Here is a 17,979-nt window from a genome sequence, read left to right as displayed (position 1 = left end):
AAATACACTTTAACTGAAAAGAATTTTGCATTTTATAGCATAAATAACAGCAATTATAAATAAAATTTTGATGATGAGTTAATTAACTCTTCTTTCAAAAAAAAAAATTTTTTTTTAATGAAATCCCTTTTTAAGTGATTGTTTTTGTTTGCTATATCTTTTATGTTTGCTATATTTAGTCGTTAGTTCATCTTCAAACATATTGTGACGAATCCTATTTTTTCTTCCTTGCAAGCACAGAATGTAAGTTTTTAATATATATTCTCTTCCAGTTTCTCTGATGTTGTAACACTTACATATACTAATAATCGTAGCTAGAAAAACAGTCACCTTTATAGTAACTAATTTTAAAAAAAGATTTACGTCTTACAAGAATCGCGATAGTTGATATGAATAACAATTATGGATTTTGTGAATATGAATAACAATTATGGATTTTGAAATCACGTGAATATGAAACTAGATATACGATTTTGAAAATGAGAAAATACAAACTGGGATATAGAATTTTTAAAACGCGTAAATACAAATCACGATTCACAATTTTCAGATCGCGTAAATACGAATCATGATGCGTAACTTTTAGATTGCATTAATAAGAATTATGATGCATAATTTTTAGAATGCCTGAATGCGAATCCCTATGCCTTATTTTAAAATCACGTATAAATACAAAAATCAGCGTTTGATATTATAAACCGCATGAACAAATCAAGACATTGAATTTTAAACTTGCGTGTATACAAATCGCTACATTGGTTTTTAAAAAGGCGTAAATACAAATCACAATATAGGATTTTTAAATCTCGTAAATAAGAATCGCAACGTACAATATTCAAATCGCGTGAATAAGAATCGCAACATGCAAAGACGAAAAGCTATGTTTGATATTAAAATCGTGTGAATAAGAATCGAGATATCAGCAGATTTCAGGCTTGGGACCTCTAAAAGGCTTGTCAGAAGCAGCGTCGTTTGAACTACGAGAATCGAATCTATCTGGAGGGCGGGTAAAAAATTTGGAAAATCTTATCTGCTGCGTGTAAAAGGGGAGAAAATAGCTAAAATAAAAATGAGAAAGGATTGGTAGCTATGTAGTTTGAATTTTCTGCTTCTCTTTGAAAATTGGTGAATTTTCTGAAAAAGCGGAACACTCATAAAAAAAAAGTGAAATTTTTAGAAAATTTGAATTTTTGATAAAAAAGCTGAAATTCAAGAGATAAAAGTGAAAAAAGCGGAGATCCGCTAAAAAGTGGAAAAATCTCATCCCTGCATGTCTTCAAATCAGCCTATATGATGTCAAGTTTTCTTCTCTTTATAGCTCTTTCCAATCATACAAATATTTCAAAATGATATAAAATTAAAAATAAAATACAAATAAATAAGTTTTTAAAAAAAACATAACATATTGAAAATATAAAAAATATTGTTAGATCAACTATAAATTAAATTAAAACACAATTGATAACACAGATATTACAGAGTCAAATTACATGTGAGTAAGATACAAGTATATTTGCATGTTTGTAATTAAATTTAACTTTTTTTATTAAAATAGTTGCAATTTAATTTGTTCATAAATATTTTATTTTAGACAGAAAGCTTGCATTAAAATTAATCAATGAATTTTTAAATATCTCTTTTGTGGTATTGCTTATCACATATCTATTATTTGTTATGTTAAATACATTGCCCTTTCAAGCAACATTTTATACAAACTAACACAGACGTTCTCTAACTGTGACCTCCTGGTCATGTGCATTTTGTAGATGAACTCTTTCAATAACTGTTGTTCAACATGAGTGGTTAGTTCCTAGCACTTGCCCATAAATGTTCAAGTTTTTCAACCACTCTGATTGGCTGTGTCATTTAAATTTTTTAAACATATTCACATAAAATTCTTGCTTAATTCATGATATTTCTTTACGTAAGTGCACTTAAAGACATGTTATTGATAAACAATTACAATAACATTTTAAACTAGCTGCTAAAATTTAATACACCATTAAAAGAAGAAAAAAAACTCTGCTTCATATTTAATTTACTCACCTACTTCCATGATCGTTTAGAAATCATCTTTGTTACTTAGCATGAAATAGAAACATCCTTTAAAAACATATTATATTATCATATTATGATTTTATATTATCATTCAGGAAACAACATTTGCCTGTTCAGTTAAAATAAAACTCAGAAGACCAAAGATAATTAACAGAACAAATGTGTTTTCAGGAAAGACTTTTTAAGAGAAAATAATTGTCATCCATGTTACAAAGAGAGAGAACCCACAAAACCTAGTAACTCTCGAACCATTTATCAATGGGATAACAATAGTCAGTTGTGAGTTGTGCAGGCAGGGAGTTATGTTATTAAAATATATCTATGCAAACAAAATTATTCTATTTAAATGCAATCTATATATTTTTCCTTAAAAAAAGTATGAACACACACTAATAAAAGAAGTTTTGTTATTTCAAGGAATTGTGCTGATACATTGTTTTAGAACTTACATGCAAGGCTTCCTTTTATCGTTATTTCCTCATATTCTTAATAATAATAGACTATTTCTTTTACAATATTGAGATAATCATTAAACATTTAATTAGAAATATTATTAAAAATGACAAGAATAAAAAATTGACACCAGTAAAATAAGTTTACACTTTTACTTGAATTATTTTTTCACTGAATTGGTATTAATTAAAGTGTTAGTGTATTGAATAAAGGATTGATTAATACATTCTGCATTATTTTTTAAATCGCTGACTTCCTGATTGCTGTCTTTATTTTTATTTTTTAATATGCTATAATTTTCTTACATTTAAAATAATCTTAAATACAAAAATAATCTCTTTGGATATTATTTTTCGTAACATAATTAATAACCATAAGTATTTTTATGAAAGGAGAAAATAACAATTGAGACAATGTTAGACTTTTATTTATTTAATTTCTAATGCTCGGGCAGAAAATAAGTAGAGATAGTAGAGATATTTTCATACTATCTTTCTCATAAATAAAACAGTGTTATTAAAAATACTTTTATAGTGTTAGTGTATTCAATGATTGATTAATACATTCTACATAATTTTTCAAATCTTTAATTTTCTAATTGCTGTTTGTTTGTTTTTTATTAAATACGCATATTGAAAAATTCTCTATATAATTTTTCAATGTTTAAAATAAACTTAATTATAAAAACAAGCTCTTTAGATATTACTTTTATCAATCCAATTAATATGTAAGTAGAAAATAGAGATAGTATTATGCCCTTCGATTAAATTTTTAATGATGGGACAGATATTAAAAAATAAGTGAAGTTATGTTGATATTATCTCGCTCATAAATAAATGAATAATGTCATTAAAATTTTAATAAGAAAAATTTTTTAATTTACTGTCGCTATTCAAGACAGCAAATCTCTATTATAAATAGTGCCATGTATAGTGTCTGCATTTTTGAAGAGTGTCATCCATAATAAATTTTATAAAAAGTTTAACAGTTAATAACTCAAAAACTACATATCAATATTTTTTCTTCTCTAGTGTACTTTCTACATACTGTTTTCAATGCATGTTTCTAACTGTGACAGTTTCTACTCAGCGAAGAAAAATACACAATAATATACAACATCAACATATTTTCATTAAATATAAAGAGATTAAGCAAAAAGATATAACATAACTTCTAAAAATTCATTGATATTTTTTAACAGTTTACACAATATCAACAATCCTGCAAACTAAAGAGTTTTTTTAAAAATTTAATAGTTTTGTGGCAAAAAAAATCCTTCAACCTTTTTCACAGCATAATAAAATCAAATCAGTACAACTGCAAACAATTTTCATTGACATTAAAAATGTTAAGATAAATATCATTCATAGACATTAGAAAATAAAAAATAATAAAATAGATATAAGAAAACAAAAGAAATAAAACAGTTAACACAAAATTATATACAATTCCCATAAAATATAAAATATTGGTATATTTAATGTGTATATTTAAAAACAATTTAGTAGAATTAATAGCTACATTCTTCTTATCAGGATTGGATTTGGCAAATTTTTTAAAAATTGAAAAAAAATTACTATAAGAGATAGCTTTCTTTCAACTGAAAAAGTTCTATCTCATTTGTAATTGCAAATTTTAATCATTTTAAAATTATTTTCAAAAAAGATTTTCGTTTAAAATATTAATACTAATTATTATGTTACTTCGGAGAAAACTAAACAATATTACTAGTAAAAGGAATCAATGCAATTATAATTATTATTTTATCAAATAATGGAACATCTTTACAATTAATTGACATAAAACTCTTATATTGAATCTTTATTATTTTTTTTTAAAAATAAACGTTTCTGTAAACTTATAAGTTGCTTTATATTGTCAATTACAAGAGCCAATTACACTACTTAATGAATAAGGTGCCAATATTCCAGATCTTAAATGAAATTTAATGCTGAAAATTTAATTATGAACTTGAAATTAACTAGAATGATTAATATATCTTAAAAACAAAAAACCTAAAGAATAGAAAATATAAAAAGCCATTGAATATCAAGCAATAATTAATAAAGTATTAATATTTAAACTCAATTATCAATACATCAGAAGAATAAAATATAAGCTAATAAAGATAAATAAGTTTAGAGCTGATAAGTGTTAAACAAAAAATAACACTTCCCAGTTATGTATTGATCTCCAAGATTATAGAAAATTCGCAATTTATATTCAATGCTGGTAAGATATTTTACTCAAATATTGCACTGGTTGATTCTCAAATATTGCACTGGTTGAAAATGTCTCATACTACAATGCATGGTTAAATAAATGGTTAAATATATTAATATTTAATATGAGAGGTTAAATATATTAATATTTAATATAAGACTAATAACTGATTTTAAAGCAGTAATAGAAAAATGACCAGTTTTAATTGAAAATAAATAGTACCCACACATATGGGAGTTCATTTGAGTGGATAACCTCAAAAAATGCATTTTCAATAATAAAAACTCTTAAGATTAAACCAAGTATTCAGGAACGAAATAACTCCACAGAATAACCTACGTCAAATTGAACTGAAAATAATCAGTTACTTGAACAGAAGAATCTGGATTTAAAATAACAAAACACATATATGCTTATCCGGAATTCGTGTATAAAAATTAAAGGAATAATATGATATGAACGAATAACAAATTTTAAAACAAAGACATAAAATAGTAAAAGAAAAATATCAGTTGTATTTAAAAATAATCAGTGACCATGAAGATGGGAGACTATTGAAAATAAACAAGTATGATTTAGCACTCACACTAAAATAAAGGATACTGTGAAAAAAAAGAAATAATGATTTTAACTGTTGCTCAATTACTATTTAGAAGAGATTTGTAGACACAGGTGTTGAAAAACCAGATGCTTTCGAAGAAAAGAAAAAGTTGACAGTTGTCTTTGAAATCATTCAAACAGAGAGTTTCAGAGGGGAATATCCAGAGATAAGGTCATCTTTTACTCAGAAGGGAGTCATCACATGCTGTAAATTGAGGGGAGAAAGAGGAGGAGAAGGAGAGGCTGAACAGAGATAAATTCTTAAAGAATAATAAGAATTTCTGTTCGCATTTTAGTAAAAATGATTATTTTTGCATTCATATTTTGGTCATTTTATTTTCACATTTTGAAAAAAGAAAAAAAGAGATAATATTAAATAAAGATTGAATTTAGAGTGTTTATAAATCGAGAATTATGTAGAGAGTTTATGAATCCAGAGTTAAATAAATGTAAACATTTATCATTACGGGAAAGTAATGCACATTAAGTAAAAAAATTATAATGTACACAAAGAGATCATGAAGGAGAATCGATAGTATTGGTGATGTTAGTTGATGATATAAACCAAACCCAATCCGCCACTTGGAAAAAATTTTACATCAATTTCCCAGTAAAGGTCATGTCCTTTTGAATAAAATTTGAGAAATCAAACTGATGCAGGAAAACAAACTAGTTGTACTCAAAATGCAGTCCCTTGTCAGTTAAGGGATAATTAAGCATGATTTTTTACATAACTAGTTTATTTTCCTCTTATTCGGAAAGAATGAGTGGAACAGGATTAATATTCTAAAATTAAACTAGCCTGATGGTATTGGTTTGCAGGTAGATGATGCAAGGAGATGGTGTACAAAATAATGACTTTTTTAAAATAATTACCATTATGACTTTTAAAAATAATGCTGAATATTTTTCATCTTCCAGAGCCATAATTCAAAAGTAAAACATTAACAATTAATAAAATATTAATTAATATATTTTTTTTTACCTGTCATCATAGCACATGTATGACTTTCCATCAACTCTCCTAGAGGGGGTAAATACTACATTTTGCGTTTTCTCAAGTTCTTCCAATATATACTGGTCTGTGGTCACTATAGGACCATTTCTACAATGCCGTCTAAAAAGTGGTACGAATGCTGTGACCTGAGGGTGACCTTTTTTCAAAAAATAGTCTACACAGATTTTTATGCCTTTACATGAAAACGTATTTTGTGGTTTCCCATGCCTAAAACAATGAAATAATATATTTTCTTTGCAACAACCCAAAAACAAACTTAAAACTAATAAACTGAAATGGAGGAAAAAAAGTTATTTATAAAGTAATACAGTAACTGACTCAAGAAAATATCAAAAGTAGAAAAAGTTTTATCATGATGAATTTTTTCCAATAATATTTTCATCAAACATATCTTTTTCTTTAAATAAATAAAAGATACTTTGAAATAGTGTTAAATATAACATAATATCATTTGCAATTTTAAAAAATCATGTTTATCATGCAGTTATTAGAAATTAGAATCATTACCAAAATAATTTTTTTTCAAGAAAAAAACTTTCTTTAGAAAATACTTTTTTTAGGAATCTTTCAAATTTTCAACATTTTGCCGAGATTGAACAACTGCAATTATTATAAATGCCCTTAATATATTATAAAATTAATTACAAATTAATAAGTAAATATCATAATTAAACAAAGTAAAATTATTGCATGCAACTAAAATGGATATTAAGTTAATATCTTATCAAATGTTTATGTATCTAAGATTTACGCTAAAAAAGAATTAAGACTAGTTTTAAATAAAAACTATTTATGAAATGTCATACAAATTCATATGAAAAACAAATATTTAAAATAAATTAGCATTTACTAGGGTCAGGTGAGTTCAAGTGGGTACATGAGGTAAAGTGAGGATGTGATAGAAAAAATAAATGAATAAATAAAACATCTATTTTCACCTTTTCAATTGAGATAATTTGCTTAATTTTTTAGAGACATCTACTAGGATTGCGACAAGCGTTTATTTATATTTTTTTTTAGTTTTAAAATTTGATTAAAAAACCAAACGTTTACAAATGATCTTTTTATGATCAACTTATACAGTATGTTAATTTAAGCTTTTGATGAACTTTCTTTTAATATCATTAAAAACTGGGAAAAACTATTAATTTTACATCAACCTGTTAGAGGGACATCTAAAGAACATATATACATAGAAATTTAAGAATAAATTTAAAAATTATATTTATAATGAATTGATTTCTGAGGTGGGGTAAAATGAGTATATGGTTAGGCTTAGGTAAGTATCAAATGATAGGGATTTTTTTTTTACTTTTGGGTTAGCTTATTAAAGTATCTAATACTCTATATTTCACAATGAAGCAGCTAAAAAGTAATTTACTTGTTTGATTATAGTCCTACATAGTAATTTAAACACTTAAAAAAAATTTTTCTCCAATGCCCACCTGTGGCAACATCCGTCAATTCAGGCATATACGGGGCGATTTTGTTGGCCTCTCTTTCAGGGGCACCATATTAGGTGGGCCAACGTCGCTCCCATAGTGAGGACAGATTGTACAGAGAAGGAAAAAACATACATGCCTTGCCCGGGATTCGAACCCAGAACCTTTCTGGTGCAAGGACAATTCCCTGCCCCCTACTAAGGCCGGTTGGCCCACTTAAAAGAACATATCGTTTAAAGTTTACTTTTTAAAGAGAATTATACAGGCAGGGGGAGAAATAACAATAAAACAGACATTGTATACAATTAAAAATATTACCAAAATAGCATAGTACAACTTAGTGAGCATATATAAGGATATAGATGAGTTCTCACGCAAGTTTATGCCTTCATATTGCAGTCAAAATAGCTAAATTGCATAAATAATACATGTCTGCTATAAATAGTAAAAACACTTTAAATTAACACTATAGATATGAATTTTTACATTCTCATTTATATTTCAAATGAACCAAAAACTATTATAGTTTTCCTGCTTTTTGATGATATAGTGTAGAGTTCTGCAAAATATACTGCATCTGAAGTTAAACCTAATTTTTATAATTATTTTAATTTAATAATAATAAGAAGAAGAAAAAAAATTAGCATTTATTTTTTTAAATATAATCATGGCACATTTATTTAAGAGCATTTGTATTTCTCAAACAATATTTACATAAGTTTTTTAGTGAAATATATACTAAATTTAGAACTTACATATACATTTGAAAGCATTACTATAAGAAAACAAACAAACAAAATAGATAAGTTATGCATTATCATTGGATTAATATAATTTAATCTATATTAATCCAATGTATACAGAATGCATTAAAATTTCCAGTATAATATATTGAATTGTTTGGTTTCAGAGCCTTTAAAAAAGAAGCTTGATTTTATACCCACTTTAGCACATCTGACTCTATATAACAGAATTTCAGCATCATAGAGAATTGAGACGAAAATAATAATGTAATGAAATATTAAACAGAAAACATCCAAAAGTTAATTTTGGCAAAAATTAAGTAATGAATAAGAAACCCAAAAACTACTAGGACATTAAATTCTTTTGTTAATTTTTAATTATTTCTCAATTTTGTCTGATACTGATAAATCTAAATAATTGGAGTTCTGGTGTGTTTTATTTAAGTTACTTAAAGGCAATTCCAGCATTTACAAATGTCATGTATGCAAATTTTAAAAGTAAAAATCTCGTGTTAAAAAAAGAACAAGTAATTTTAATGATTTTTGCTCACTAACTCATGGTATCATTTTCCCTTACTTCAATTTTTATTCACTTTTAAAAATTATTATAAATGAAAAGCTGGCTGTTACAGATGTAACACATTGTGTTTCAGTGCGTAACACTTAGTTTATAACTTTTAAATAATTTTTAAGCAAATGAAAGTTACAAATAATTGGAGTAAGTGTAGAAAATACCAAGAGTTTAAATTAATAAAAATTATTAGAACAGTTTGATTTTTTTTTAACTGATTCATATAATTGTTTTACTGGCTCAGTCACGCCACATTTAGATGAGATTTCTGCCACATATGTAAATGGTGGAATTGCTCATACATTACAGTACTGTACCATAACTAAGACTGGGCCATAAATTGATATATTACAAATTATCGATTTAACACATGCATCATCAAGCCGATATAGCGGCTTTCATTTCTTGCTAGCATCAGAAATCTGATTTAAGTGGCCGATATAACGATTTAACACGCGAAGATCTTAAACTACGGTAACACGGTTACCGCTCTGACGTAGGCAATTTTGATTTCGGCTTGTTAGGAAAACGATGTTCGCTTCATGATGTTGAATGGCAAAGAGCCGATTGAATCAGGAGTCACAGTTTCATGAAATGTAGAACACAATGCAGTTTTTTAATGTAAGCTTCTTCCGTCTGGATTTTATGTTTCTTGAAGATTATTTTCAGTCGGACTTATGTTATTTTTTGGTGGCTGTACATTATTCTGTTACTTTCTTTTCTCTTCTTTTTTTTTGTCTGTCGGGATTTAACATTAGTTGTCAATTAATTTTAGTAGGCTTACAGTAAGATTAACTTTGAAATTGCTATTATTTTACTTTTATTTTTGCCCTTAACTTTCATTCTCAACTATTAATAAAAAGAAATTATAAATAAAAAAATTATATTCCTTACATTTTTTTTAAAAAAATCCTTTTTAATTTTAAGCGATACAATTTAATAGCGATATTTTGTATTTAAGTAATTTATACTTGTTATAAAATATTTTTTTATTAATTTAATGCACATGAGTACAATAATTTGATAAAATTTGATGATTATTTTTAAACCAGTAAATCCTTGCCGTTTTTAATTATAAAAAATTAAACAAAGCTTACATTTATTTTTAATATTCTTTATTTTTATCTTGATTTTTTAAAAGCAACACTTTACTTTTTTAAATCTTTTATTAAAACAAAAATATTTTGTACTTAAGTTCCTTAGTTTTCGTAGCCATTTTCTCTAAGTTTACTTAGTTTTTGTAACCATTTTCTCTTAATATTTTCTCAATATATATAAGTTATTTGTTCTTTTAAACATTACTTAAAACTCTATAAATCTTTAGCCTTTATTTTTTTTAAAATTTAAACAAAGTTAAGGTTATTTACATACTTTTTCTAAAAAAAAAAATTCAATTATTAAGTAAAACAACAAAATTTTTTTTAATTAAATAAAAAGTTAAGCAATGTTTAAGCTAGCTTTAATAATTTAACAATACCCAGACATGCAACCTCTCAGATGCGCTGTGCATTCTCATGAATAAAAGTATAAACGAAATTTTCCTGTTATCAGTTTGTGATATTTAACAATTCCCGACTTGAAGGAGAGAAAAATTGTTTACAATCGAAACAAGTAGGGAATTTTATAATATCACAAACTGATCAAGGCAAAATTCTATTTACATTTAAGCTTCGTGAGCATGCGCAATAGCATTGATACCCACACTACGTCACTTGGAGATATCCCATTTACTTTAGTTTGCTTTTTACGTTCGTTTTTTTTTTTTTAAACACTAGTATGTAAAATATTTTGTTATAATTTTATTATGATTTTTAAAACAATAAATCTTAAGTTGTTTTTAATTTTAAAAATAAAAATTAAAACAAAGCTTGTGCTTGTTTTTTCATTTTAAGACTTTTTTTTATCAGTCTTAAGTAAATGAAACTTTATTATTATAGTTGAAAAATTAAGCAATGCTATTAATGTTATAAAAGCATTTTTTTATAATTAGCATTTTCATTTGTTTTAGTTTATTTCTTTTATTTATTTTCTTCCTTTTTTTTGATTTAACATTTCTGATTGTGTAGTTCTGACTCAAAAGAAATAAGTTTCGAACATAAGTTATATCGCCATATAATATCGATATAGAGATAATGCTATGTATAAGTTATACTCAAAGAATACATACGCTCGTGCAACGTTACTGCCATCAATAACTACCGGTCTGAGTCGTTTGGGAGGTGTACAAATGGCTTTTGGTACAATTGGTAACTGTTGTACCTGATTCACAGTATCTTCTTCATCTGAAGAAATTACAACAACATCATCATCATCCACTTCAGGAACAGTTTTTGTACTTGGTGTTAGTTCAATTTGTGGGTTTGTTGTGCAAATAGGAATAAATTCTTCAGCAGTTGGAACATCTATAATAATGACTGATTCGTCCTAATTAAAAATTACTCAGATTATAGATGGATTAAGTACTGTTATATTATAGAGGCAAAACATAACATATAATACAAAAAAAAATTGCTATAAGTTAAGGTTTATTGCAAATTGATAACTAAGAACAATTGAGGGTCAAAATTATCATAGTCATCTCTGTACTGACTTAATCCTTAATTCTTTTTATTCAAACAGTATAGTGTATGCTAATTTGTTTAAATCTCTTTTAACTCCGTAACCATTAGTGCTAGTGTTCTGAAATTTCAGCTTTGATTACAAAGAACAATTTAGTCCCTCATCCTAAAAAATGTTTAAAAATTATTTCATTCAGGAGAAATGTTTGAAAAATTATTTTTTTTACATGCCTTTGTAATAAATGAAATTGCAAATGGTTCGATTGAAGATTTCATTGCTAGTTTTTTAATGTTTAATTCTTACTCAGTTCAGTCATCAATGTAAATGGCATATGCATCGATGCTATGTCACTAAAATAGCATAGAAACCATTTGAAACCACATATTTATTTTGTCTAAAAAATCTTTCCACAGAACAAAATATAAAAACATAAACCTGGATCTTCAGTTTCTAAATACTTGATCTACTCTGTCAATATTAAGAGTAGATCAGAAGATTTATTTAAGCTTTTCTCATTAGTTATACCTACAATACAAATACATTTGACCTCATATCAAGTTTTACTGTAACTAAAAATATCTTAAAATAAAAAAGTTTTTGAATAACAGTAACACTAAATAAACCACTGACTTTTAATTTCTTTCCTTAAAAAACTGCATAAGAAACTATTAAAACAAATTTTAAAACAAAATTTCTAGAAAATCAACAAAATTTCTAGAAAATCAACAAAATATCTAGAAAATTAACTGAGACTATATCAAATCAATTCTTATAAATTACAATCAATATCTTATTTCTCACATTTTCAAGCAAAATCACAGAAAAGTTGTTTTTTAAAACTATTTCATTCTTGCTTTTCATTCTTCATTATTATTGGAAAACTATTATTCAATATAAAAGAATTTATTGAAGTCTTAGATAATCAAATGTGGTACGGGTCCATTAAAGGGGAAGATTTAAAAAAAACTTCCATACAATTAATTATCCATGTGTTTCTTAATTAATTGCGGTAATCGATACAACTGACAGTGTGTAAATAACTGCTATGGTAATAAGTACCTAATATACAAACATAGATACATGATATAGGTGATATTTTTACTCTTTAATGACAAAGTAACTGAAACACTTACAGCATTAGTAGTGTTTACAATACAACTGACAGTGTGTCTAAATAACTGCTGTGGTAATAAGTACCTAATATACAAACATAGACACATGATATAGGTGATATTTTTACTCTTTAATGACAAAGTAACTGAAAAACTTACTGCATTAGTAGTGCTAGTTACTTCGCAGAATGGAGAATGATTTCCTGATCTCACAGATGGTACAACAGAATCAATTTCAATAATTTCAGCACAAAGTTTTTTTCTAGGAGGCTCCTCTTCGTTTTGTTTCACACATCTTTTTCCTTCCTTGGCATTTTCATCTTCTGAGTCACTGTTTAGTATAATTACAGATTGATCTCCTTCTTGACCACCCGATACCAATTTTTGTTGAAATAACAATTTTCGATTCAGGAATCTCTGTAGGTACATATGTTCATTTCAAATTAATGAAGCCAGGATAAAAAATAAAACACACAAAAATTATATTTAGAACAAAACTATAATAACTTAATAAAAATTTATCTTTCTGGCTTATAAAAGATGTACATTTCTTAAAAATACCCATAAATAAATGCTAATTAAGGTATGTGATATCAACTTTAATCACTATAAATTATAAAATAAAATTAAACTTAGATTAAATTATCCTATTTAAAAATTACTAAAATGAAGTATAATTTATTTAATTCTGACAAATAATATTATAAAATATTTATTTAAAATAAGTTTAAAAAAATTATTGATATGAAATGTTTTTATTTTGCAATTTCAAGGTAAGGTCAATATTAAAATGACTAAATTCAAAAAAACCATTTTCTGACTTTTCCGTTAGTCGGGCGAAAATGTCACCAATTGTGGACCAAACGCGAGCCAAGTCGCCAAGCAAAGTGAATGACAAAACAGTCGACGGTATAAAAGTCGAAAACATTCAGCTATAAATTGTTGCATCGTTTGCCAATATACCTCTCTCCTGACAAAAAGAGACTGCATCTTCTTCAGTCCTGGCTAGATCCCAAATTCTCATCATTTTTTAAAACAAAAATTAAGATGGAAGAAAGAAAGGAAAATGTGCTTTGTTTTGAAAAATAAAACCTTTTTTTCTAGCAATTGAATTTTTAAAATGTTTGCAATTTAGGAAGAATTTTTTATCTAATTGATTTTACATCTTTGTCTTTGCCACAGCATTAAAATACAGATTGCGGATTTTTCTATAATTTTAATGTTCTTGAAGTTTAACTGAAGTTATGCTTCATTCTTACAAATCAGCATAAAAAGAAAATAATAAATAACAAAAATTTAAATCATGCGTGAACGAGAACTGTGGAAGAGGAAAAAAAGGGTACTGTGAAAGAAGCAATAAATGTCTTATTGAGGAGATTTTGTGAAAATTACGAAATTCAAATTCTAGAGAAGAGGAACTCACAGAGAATTTTGTTAAAATAGAAATTTTCAATTCATGGAAGATTGCGAATCTACTGTCTTATGATTGAAAGAACTTTCGTGAATTAGCGGATAAAGGACATGCGTGATGTACATATTCAACATTTAGTCGAGCAAAACCCTTCTGGGTTGTTAAACCTAATCTATCAATAAAAGATACATGAATGCGAATTAAAAACGTAAATTTTCAATATTATGTTAAAAAATTTACACATTCTGTCCTTAAATCTAAGCGTATATATATTTTTATAAGATTTTATTTTAAATGAGTATCTGTCATTACCATTCTTTCTTTCCTCATTCATTCTTACCTTCAGTGATACAAAGTTATTTGTCCATAAATTATTTAAGCTTGAATTTTTATTTTATGTATTTTAAATACTTTGATTTATAAGCCTTTTATGAAATAAACATAATTTGGGGTATAAAGCTGAATTACTGTATAAAAATTAATCATCTGAATTTCGTCGTCAAAATTGGAATAAACTTAATTTTTTTTAAAAAATAAAGACCAATGCTTTAAATTATTTATTTGATTCTTCTATTAGGTTATTACTGGCACTCAATTGTAAATTTTAAAACAACTCACAAAAACTGCATTTGTCAAATCAATACACGAATTTCATAAAGGACGGTAATAAACGTTTTTGCTAAAATTTATAAAATCAACCTTCTGGAGGGGATATTTCCACATCATGATCAGTCGCGCCGACTACAATCGACAAGGCGTCAAACAGATTTTAAACTTAAAACTTCTATTTTAATAAAAACATGTAAATGTTTTCCAGGGAGTGGCTATGAGTTATATCTGCCATCCCTGTCTGTGATGGTTTTTTTTTTTTTTTTTCTGGCAGGGGCTGCTTATAGAGAAATCTCCCAAATAGAACAGTAAATAATACAGGGGTGCCACTCTAAAAAAATTTCAAGACTGAATTCATTTTTTGACAAAATAATACTGTCTAGCGTNTAATAGTATCTGCAAACTAGTTAATTTATTTTTTTCAAGATTATTTTTGAATCTGGTGTTTGATGTATACTGATGCGTGATTTAGCATTTCTTAATTTTCAATTTTTCACAAGGGATGCATTTTTTTATTTTTTAAAAAAGCTAGATATTTGTGAAATTATAAGTATATTTAAGGCAGGGTTGGGGTTTTGGACGTCCTTAATTGGTTTCAGACAGGACATGTGGGTTTTACTGTCTTAAACTGGGTAAAACTGTCCTAAACTGGGTAAAACTGTCCAAAACCATGAACTTTGGTAAAAGGTAAAAATTCTATAGGTGTAAACATTGTACACATAATTACATGTATCAATAAATATTTGATATTTATTATACAATTTACTTTAACTTATCGAAAGAAAATAATATAATAAGAAAATATTTCCATACTTCATTTCCATACAAATACAATCATCAAATACTCCATAATTCATTGAACAACAAAAGTGAATACCTAATCCTTTAAATATAAATAGGCTTTTAATACTGATAAATAATATTTTTGTATTAGGATAAATAATGCAATATTAAAAAAGAATAATTTTTTTTTAAAAAAAATACTAAATTTGTTTAAAAATTAACATTTTATTTCTCACAATATATTTTTTATAAAAAAATTTTAATTTCTGCATCACAGGATGATAAAAAAGACATCTATTTCTAAAAAAAATTGTTTTTAAATATAAATATATTACTTTAAATTTATAATACAAAATAACTGAAAAATGTATTAACAGTTTTGAAAGGCATAACATCAGCTTCAGTTACTGACACTGGTGACGTATCACCACTATGCTAAAAGAATTGAACATGAATGAAATAACAGTATTCTTGAATCATGCTATAGGTAAATAAACCTGTTTATGACTAACCAAGCACTTAGTCCCTAATAGCTTAACCTGTATGGCAAGGTCCAACTTCAGTTATGTACTATTGAATGAGAGGACCAATAGAACTTGATTACTGATTAATCATCCTTTGTTTAATGTTTAAATTGAAGAGTCAAACAATATTAATAAAACATTATACTTTTAGAAACAATTATTCTGTAGTAGATTTCAATATCAATATGTTATTAGTTCTATGTTTATTTTACCTCTTAAATATTGTTCAGATAAAATTGTGACATAATTTGAGTAAAAGGGTTTTGGACAGTTTTGGACACAGGGGGTTTTGGACAGGATGGTTTAAACCGTGGATTAGTCCATTTTGTCCTAAACCTTGCCAACCCTGATTTAAGGAATTACAAATGTTTATAAAAGTCTACATTATTATGGAGATAATAAGGAGAAGAGAAATTATAATAACCAGTTAAACAAACCTGCACTTTTCTAATACTTTTCCTAGCTCCGATAATCTTGACAAATATTGTCTCACCTGATGAACATAAATCTGAATTTTGAAGATCAGGCATGAGTATCTTTACCATGTGTCTAGATTCTAATTTATCTTTGAATTCATATAGTATCTTATGACCAATATGTGAAACAGGTATATCTTCCATGATAAACAGTTGAAATTACAATGATAAATAAAAATGCACAAAAATATTTCACTGCCTTAATTTTGCAACAAAGATTATGATGATTTATATTTATAAATTGATGTACAGATTTGATAAACAAAGTGCAATTCGAAGTTTTGAATTTTAGACATTTAAATTAATAGCTCGTGTCACAATAATAACATTCAACATATTTTTAGTAATCGAATATCGAACAAATGATAATTTGTTTTTATCAAGATTGAGGTGCATTTGGCTTGCAACTTACATGGGAGCGCGTTCGAACTGGTGAAATTAGTTTCTTACGCAACGCTCGAATACGCCATCTGGGGAGAGACCAGTTTCATGCCTTTGGCCCCTCTCCTCCTCTTTTTAGTTGTATAGGAATGTACTACGATATTTTCCCTTTTCTTAATATTTTTCTTTTCATTTAATAAAAATATCCCTGACGATGATCCGAAGACATGACATCACAATTTTGATCCTCTGCAGAGGGGATGGCACCCCTGCTTCGGTGCCCAACGACCTGCACGCAAAGTCGAGCACTTTACGGTAGAACAGTTTAACGAGGACCAATACCGCACACCCTCGGTCCCTACGCAGACTGATCCAAGTGGTCACCCACTAGCACACTGACTGCAGCCAGTTATGCTTGACTTCGGTGATCTGCTGGGAACCGTGTCTTAACGAATAGTCCACTGCGGGACACACCATATTTTAGTTCTCGATGCTTATCGAGTATAATATATTTAAATGTTCTCAGATTCTTGCTCATAGCTATTCTTGCTCAGATTCTGACCCGTATAATGCCTTGATCATCCGTTATAATTTATAATGAAGTATAGCAAGACTTGGTTACCCTTCTGCTAAAATTTGTAATTGCAAGTAGTTCGTATAATTTTTCGATATGATGTGGAATTATGATATAACAGAATTTGTCTTTTGAATAGATTAGTCACGAAAGTTTTTTTTCTTTGATCGTTGATAATTTCCAAATCTGGATCGATTATATCTTCTGGCCAGAGCTGTGGTGAATCTTTCAACCAAATCGGGCCCTCCAACCACTAGATAGATTGCTGCTCAGCAGAGCTTCCTCGTGCTTGCAGATCAGCTGGGTTAGGAGATCCGGGAAGCTTTCAAGGAAAGACTCGTGATTTGGGCACCACCTGGCATTCTTAGCGAACCAGTTCTGTCACCAAGTTGCTCTCCACAGCGCTTGTAAAAGCAGGATTTTTGAAACGTTTTTACATCTT

General features: G+C 27.3%; 1 protein-coding gene across 1 annotated transcript in view; it reads right to left on the bottom strand.

The window, feature by feature from the left end:
* Positions 1-17,032, bottom strand: part of LOC107442481 (probable ribonuclease ZC3H12C) — a 27,235-nt gene extending 10,203 nt beyond the window's left edge. Inside the window, exons 1-4 of the mRNA XM_043047078.2 lie at positions 16,544-17,032; positions 12,939-13,196; positions 11,276-11,532; positions 6,320-6,559 (exon numbers count right to left, since the gene is read on the bottom strand). Coding sequence (XP_042903012.1) covers positions 6,320-6,559; positions 11,276-11,532; positions 12,939-13,196; positions 16,544-16,726 — 938 coding nt within the window. The 5' untranslated portion in view covers positions 16,727-17,032. The remainder of the gene's footprint in view (positions 1-6,319; positions 6,560-11,275; positions 11,533-12,938; positions 13,197-16,543) is intronic.
* Positions 17,033-17,979: the final 947 nt, after the last annotated feature.

The sequence above is a fragment of the Parasteatoda tepidariorum genome, chromosome 4 (genome assembly GCF_043381705.1).
Source record: "Parasteatoda tepidariorum isolate YZ-2023 chromosome 4, CAS_Ptep_4.0, whole genome shotgun sequence".
Classification (NCBI taxonomy): domain Eukaryota; kingdom Metazoa; phylum Arthropoda; class Arachnida; order Araneae; family Theridiidae; genus Parasteatoda; species Parasteatoda tepidariorum.
This window is presented reverse-complemented; position numbering and strand designations above follow the sequence as displayed.